Raw genomic sequence first — 7,198 nt, 5'->3', positions numbered from 1 at the left:
GGTTTTTATATTCTAGTTCTCTATCTGTTTTTTATTTTTGTTTTACTTTTGTGTTTGCACCATGACATCAAGTAAAATTCCTCGTACGTGTCAACCTACCTGGTAATAAACCTGATTCTTATTTGCATCGTATTTGAAACTGCACCATGTTTCTCCTAATGCAAGTGTTTTTAGCGTTTTTTCCCGTCGGCCACCGTAGTCTATGAAAAACAATCGTTGGTAGATTAAATGAAATAAATGAGCTGCGAAACATTTAAAAATATTAATTGGTGATTTATTCAGGTCATAATTACACATTGTCTGAATTAAATATTGCCCCTAACATTTTGCACAAACAACTGGCACGGCAGTGCAAAACAATACAGCAGGTGGACGGATAAACGTGCTTTGATACAGATCATTTTCATCTTGTATTTGTACCACGGACCAATGAGAACACATGCTTTATGAGTACCATCGGACAATCCGAAAAAGAAGCTTGGAATATTAACAAATGTTCATATAAAAAAAGTCTCTGTAAATAAAGCACAGCCTTAGGATAAACATTACAGTGCATAAACTACATGCAGTCAAAAAAAGGACTAAACTCTGTATGCAGTAGTCTCCCACGGTTTAAAAGTACATGATCTCAGTGCTGTGACATGCCACATATCGGAAAGGGTAGCAAAATATTGTCAGTTTGGTCAGATTACAATGGAAAAACTACACAAAAAAATACTAAAATTAAGACATTTCATCCTGCATTGTAGTAGAAATTCCATTTTCTTCAGCAAAGACATGGGACAAGCCTCGCTGATTAAAACTTTAAAACAAAATGTTACATAACACCATGCCATCCTTTTCTAAATATTGCTAGTGGATGGATGTGCTGATACTAACGTTTCGACATGTTAAGTACATCATTACATTTCAAGTACATAAGCAGAATGTGTTCTTTGCCAACCTGTCAAGTGATGTATTGCTACTGTATGTGCAAGTGAAGTTAAAAAAACTAAAATCAAACATGAGAGTAGATCACAGTCGTCATAAACCGCTTTATAAAAACTCTTCAACTAAATACGTTGTGGCAATTATCTAAAGTTTGGTGCTGTCCTTCAGCTTCAAGACAATATTTTCTCAATGGTTAAAAATAATTATCTTGCACAACCTCAGGATGTAGAAGTGATTTCTCAGTCAGAGGAGCGCTGTGAGACTTTGAAATCATTATGCGAGATTTCTGCAAGATATGCAACTTAAAAAATAATCTGGACTGTATTGCAAACAAGTCTCTCGCTGTGTCTCTCAAACTCAGTTCCAAGTCAGCCAGTTCTTAGAGTTTGAGCCTAAAAAAGACTTCACTGCTCTCTGGGGGGGACTGGGGCTGTCTAGGGAACGGGGTTCTGAGGGGGGCGAGCTGACTCAGCAGGTCCAGGCTGGTGCAGGGACTTTGGGCCACGCAACACGCGCCTTCAGGGTTCCCCCGCTCCTCGATGGGGTTAGTGAGACTTCCACAGCCCAGGTTGAAGCTGGCACTCCTGCCCTGGTCCAGGCCCTGGAGCCTCTGCCGCTCCTGGGCCTTCTTGGCCCTGTTTGCGATATAGCGCACCCTGCTTTGGCTCCTGGAGGAGGTCCTTCTCATCAGGGTCTCATCCTCAAAGTTCTCCTGTGACTCTCTGGGTCTGGTTTCTGGGGCAAAGTCGCTAGCGGTCAGGGGCTCCACATCCGTCAGCTTCCGGAGCTGCTCTGTGAGGTGGCTGGTAGGCCGGGAGTTCTGCGGACTCCCCCTGCGGAACTGGTCTCTGAGGGGACTGACGATGAAGCTACGGCTGATACTGCGGTACTTACTGTCAAAGTTACAGGAAATGTCATCGGAGGTCAGATCCCCGAGGCTTTTGGACATGGAAGCTGTAGCTTTGTGGGTTTTAGCCGGAGGGGACGGCCTGGTGGGGGATGACTGCTTGAGCCCCTCCATGTAGAGCCGGCTCCAGGTGTGCCTCCTCTGGGTCAGTCTGTTCGGAGAGTCCACAGAAGCCTCCTCGGGGGGCTGAAGGGGGCGGGGCTTAAGCTCATCTCTCGGGCACTCGCTTTGCTGGAGATTGGGGTTGGACTTGCTCTTGCTGACTTGCGGAGTATCGTAGGAGACCAGCGCTGAGTGGCGGTAGTTGATCCAGTTTGGGTCACAGGGGCTGCTGGCTGTGGGGGGGCTGCTGAGGGTCTTCCTGGCCAGGTTAGGCAGGGAAAGGTCGATGACTGTGTCGCTGGAGGAGATGCTGGAGGAGGAGGACATGCTGTCTCGGTGACTGGCCGGGTCCAACTTGCTCCACAGGCGGTCGTTCATGGTGGCGTCGGTGCAGACCTGCGGTACTGCCGACTGCTCCGTGGAGGCTACAGCCACCAGGACATGGCCCTCACTTTTGGTTCTTCTTACCGGAGAGTGGGATGGCATGGAGCTAAAGAGGGCTCTCGTGGCTGGGGCTTTCTCAGGCGCGGGGGGTCGTGGAGGTTCTGTTGCAGCGGCAGGCTTCACCCTGTGGTCAGACTTCACCTCCGCTGCTTCACGTTTCTTTTCTGTCAGGTTTTCTTTCTGGTTTGGTGAGCGCTCCATGAGAGAATCAGCGCCTCTGTTGTTCGGGACGACTTGTGATGGTTCAGTCTTCTCAGGAGTCAGAGGGAGCAACGTGGTTCTGGAATTGGTAGTTGGTTTCTTAGGGTCTCCGCTCACCCCGGTAGGAGAGTATACCGCACCGTTAGAAGGAGCAGCCAATAGGTGGTCTGCATTTATTGCTGTGGATTGCAGTGAAGAGCATGAGGAGTGATGCGAAGACAGGCTGTCTTCTGGAGTGGAGACAAAACGGATGACTCGAGTGGTTCTGGCTGCGTCAGAGTGTAGTGAAAGAAGAGCTGGTTTCTGCACTGTGGAACAATCTGAGGAGAGACAGAGCACAAAGAACTATATTACTGTCTGCAGGGGTGGAACAAGTACTCATCTCTTACTTAGGTAAAGCAGCAACACTAAATATAAAGAAATACTCTGTTATAAGTAAGCGTCTTGCATTCAAAATCTTAGTTAAGTTCAATAAAATAAACCCATTTCAGAATCATATATCAAAATATTATTATTGATGCATTATTTTTGTTTTTTATCACAGCAGCTAAATGTGAAACTAATATCAATGAATGATCATTTGCTGCTGGATATTTTAACCTATAATTATATGTTCATGATTTTAAATTATATTTTGTTAAGCTGTCAAACCCGCCAAAGTAAAAAAGTACAATATTTATATATATATACACACACAGCATGTACTGGAGAAGAAGTATAAAGTATTCTAAAGTTAGAAAATGCTCAGGTAAAGTACAAGGACCTCAAACCTTTACAGTACTTGAGTAAATGTACTTAGTTATCTAGTGACTTTGCACCACTGACTCTCCGGTAGAGAGTATATATAAAAGGATCAGCCTCATATTACATTTGCAAAGACTAATCTGCTATGCAGAGAAAATGTAGGAGTTATATTGATAGAGCAACTTCAAGTGACATGCTAAGTCAAGGATCAATTCCTGGCATTAACTGAGCCTTCAAATGACTTTGACTGACAAATGGTGCTGACCACAAATGATGAATATTAGAGAAACTCACAGGGATGTCAGCCTTTGCAGAACGTTTACATGCAGAATAAGCTACATAACACACTACAGGGAAGGGAAACAAAGCCTAATAGGGCCCCTTTAAATGTTATACATAATTAGAGCTTTTATACAAAATCCAGACCATCAGGAAGTAGGTTTGTAAACTTTGAACTTATTTTCTCTTGTGTTTCTTAACTAATCAATCTAAATGTATTTTGTTTTTGACCATGTTCCTGGATCTCACCATTTAACAGAAAAACACAAAACAGTGTACAGGCCACGACACAGACAAGTGATTCTCGTGATTCTGTGCACGACACAAAGCTTCATGAATAATGTTTTCCCCTCCCCACAGTGAGTGTCCCAGCACCGTTATACAAGTATGTAAACACACAGCTGGCTTTTGGTGAAAATTCAACAATGTGTGAAAATGTAGATTCATTGTAAATCCCTGTCATCCCCACAGGTGTGACACATGGGAAATGAAGCATTTTGGTGAGAAAGAGATGGGGAAGAGAAGGTGAAGGTAGCATGCGTTCAGCGGTTTACCTGGCTCTGGTCATCCCTTCAATTCTGCACTAGTGACAGAGAGAGCGTGCAGATGGGACAGAGAGGAAAAAGGATTTTAGCAAAACTGGAAAAAACAGGGAGAATGGAGGCAAGGACAGAGAAGCATCTGAACAAGAGAAGTTATCACATATTGATCTGCAAATCAACACCAGAAAAACATCACAGCTTTGTTCTACAGAGAAGATAAAGTAGAGGTTCATCATGACATTTTGACTATCTGCCTGCACTATATTATAAACAGATGTCAGAACACATGAACAATTCCAAAGATATTTGTTTTTCCCCACTAGATTCATCACAAGATAAACCAAAAGACGCTGGTGAGCAGCAGGAAGTGGACTCTCCTGAAATATGTCCTGTGAGGGAGGAAGAGGAGTCTCCCCCGGACACAGCAGGGTCTTGTGACTTCCATCTGTTTAAACTGCTCTTAAATGAACACAACAACAATGAATCATCACTAAGCTGTGAACAATGTCTTACAATACATGAACAGATGCAGTGAACATACAAAGAATACACACTGAAAGTGTATTCCAAAGTTAACATGGATATCGGTTTGTGGGTGTGTACTATCTGAGGGAATAACATCATCTATGGTAACCCATGCATTTCCTACTGTATGGCGGTCATATTTGACCGGGAACACCATAGGTGTGACAAAGTTGACTAAACCACTCAAAATTCAATCAAAGTGGTGGACAGCAGTTTTAAATGTTCAAAGTCCTACTGTGGAGGATATCAGAAGGCCTTGAAGCAATCAAATGTTAACAAAATATTTATGATTGATGAAAGTAGTAAATCTGTCAGATTGGACCCGAACACAACAGGAGTGTTAAAGATAGAGCCGCTGTATAGTTAAGTGGTTAGAGAAGGCGGCTCATGTTCTGGTAATAAGTCCCTGCCGCGGTGGACGCAGGTTTAAATCTGGACTGCGACGTCATCCCCTCTCTCACACTTTTGATGTTGTCACTCTCCAATGAAGGCTAATCCGGCCCAAAAAAACTAAAACAAAACTCTATTATTTATGGGAGGTTGGGTTCAATAAGGTCGTCCGCCAATCCAAAGGTTGTTGTTTTGATCCATAGAAGTCAACATGTCCTGTCCTTGGGGAAGATACTTTACCCCAAGTTGCTCCCGATGGCCATCAATGTGTGAGTGTGTGTCTATGTGTGTGTTAGTGTCCTGAGCAGGTGCACAGTCTATGGCAGCCTCTGAATGCTGACTTGTACATGAATAAGCGCTTTGAAGGGTTGCTAAGACTGGAGGAAATCACTTTATAAATGCAGACCATTTGCCATTTAGTTAGAGGCTGTTGTTTATAAGACTGCATGATCTTGAAAGCTATGAATTTAAATTCTTCATATAGAGATTAAATATCAGAAGTGATTTTCAGAACAGTGCAGCACAGCCCGATAGTTATATTTAAGTTATGAGAAGTCTATAGAGTACCTTGGTAACTAACATATGGTTCAGCAGACAGTACACCAAACACTGTCAAAGTTATTCTATGTTAGATAAATATAATTGAATTTTTCAGCATTTACTTGCTTATTGGTCACTTGCATGTTGTTTTGCACAGTTTTTTATGTCTTAAATATATATTTTTGTTGCATTATTTTAGGGACTTTGGACTTTTGGATTGTATGTGCTGTATTTAGTTTCGAGCTGCCCAGGGACTGCCGATGATGTTTAGCAAACCACTATAATCTGGTACAAAATATTTTATCTCTTTGAGATTTATGTTCATGGTCCCCGACAACTAAACCAAAAAACTGAACTAAACTAGTTCTATTCATTTTAGGTTCAAAACTTACCACTTCTCTCATCTGTCATGCATGGGCAGTGTCAGATACAGTAGTTTAGGATATAAAGAAAGCATTTACTAACATTTCTAGAATCAATTATTTGAAATCGTTTTAAGGCTTAGGTGAAAATAATAGCTCGAACTGAACTCTAATTGGGAAAGAAACACATGGGAGATCAGATCGGTCATTACGCTCTCAGGGACACGTGGGGATAACAAGGTGTACATTTAACGTAGAGGGATGATTCTGACAGCATTATGCTAACAAAGCTTCAGGGTATTGGGATGTATGGCAGCTAACTGAGGTCTACAGGAGACAACAGGTCCTCTACAGCCACCACTCAGCGTCTACTGGGTTTCTGCTAATGCTGCTAACGTATATCTTACCAGCGAAGAACATGGGAGTCTTATGGCGTAACTCTTCCATTTTCTGGGCGAACAGCGCGTTCATCTCGCGCTGCAGGGTGCCTACGGCCCTCTTACGGCTGTCGGGGACAGAGCAGGGGGGCAGCATGAGGGGGGACTCCAAGCTGCTCAGACTGCTAAAGCTCCCGCAGCTACTACAGTCGCTGAGTGAAAGCCCTTCGTGCTGGTTAGCGAAAGGCACTAACATTGAGGTGCTAACGGCACCGTAGTTGGGGGGCATGGCCTGCTGCAAACAGAGGTTGGTTCTGCAGTCTGGGGGGGCGGGGCTTGGGGGGCTCCTCCGTGGGACACTGCAGGACCGGGGGCTCCTCTGCGGGGCGGCAGGCTGACGGCGGATGTGCTCAGCACCCAGAGTCTGCATGAGTTTGGATCTAGGGAATGGAATAGGTCGGGGGAGAGACTTGGGCGAGTTCTGAAACTGGGCCTCTGTGTTTGCCCTGGGGAGGGAGGGGGTCTGCTGGGGCTCTGAGTGGGTAGCGGGGGGCTGGGACATGGTTACAGGATCTGTCTGTCTCTTGATTGAGAAGGTGAGGCTCTCCTGTCTCTCCCTATCTTCCTGCTTGGATCCCTGCCTGTCATTCACCTTCCTCTCAGCCTCCGGACTCTCCTTGGAGCTGACCACACAGGTGATGCAGTTGGAGGAGATCCCCACCCTGCCTGTGCTATTCAGAGCCACGCGGGCAAACACCCCCTGCTTCATGTCCACAGGGCCATTAACGTGAGGCCGACTGGCCCGCTTCAGAGGCTCCGTCATGGCTGTTCGCCGAGCAGAAACATGGCTCTTAC

General features: G+C 44.7%; 2 protein-coding genes across 2 annotated transcripts in view; both read right to left on the bottom strand.

The window, feature by feature from the left end:
* Window positions 1–252: 252 nt before the first annotated feature.
* LOC307035128 (1-phosphatidylinositol 4,5-bisphosphate phosphodiesterase eta-2-like) overlaps window positions 253–7,198 on the bottom strand; it is a 414,967-nt gene continuing 408,021 nt past the window's right edge. The window contains exon 23 of the mRNA XM_079674157.1: window positions 253–2,904. Coding sequence (XP_079530283.1) covers window positions 1,310–2,904 — 1,595 coding nt within the window. The 3' untranslated portion in view covers window positions 253–1,309. The remainder of the gene's footprint in view (window positions 2,905–7,198) is intronic.
* Window positions 4,197–7,192, bottom strand: LOC307035122 (uncharacterized protein). Its single transcript, XM_079674150.1, has one exon. It carries the CDS (start codon window positions 7,164–7,166, stop codon window positions 6,315–6,317), a length of 852 nt encoding a protein of 283 aa, XP_079530276.1. The 5' UTR covers window positions 7,167–7,192; the 3' UTR covers window positions 4,197–6,314.

The sequence above is a fragment of the Notothenia rossii genome, assembly GCF_949606895.1.
Source record: "Notothenia rossii genome assembly, chromosome: 4".
NCBI lineage: Eukaryota > Metazoa > Chordata > Actinopteri > Perciformes > Nototheniidae > Notothenia > Notothenia rossii.
The sequence above is the reverse complement of the archived record's forward strand: the minus strand, read 5'-3'. Positions and strand labels throughout refer to the sequence as shown.

Excerpts from the sequence above, each read along its gene's own strand:
- LOC307035122 (XM_079674150.1), bottom strand. The coding sequence starts at position 7,166 with ATGACGGAGCCTCTGAAGCGGGCCAGTCGGCCTCACGTTAATGGCCCT.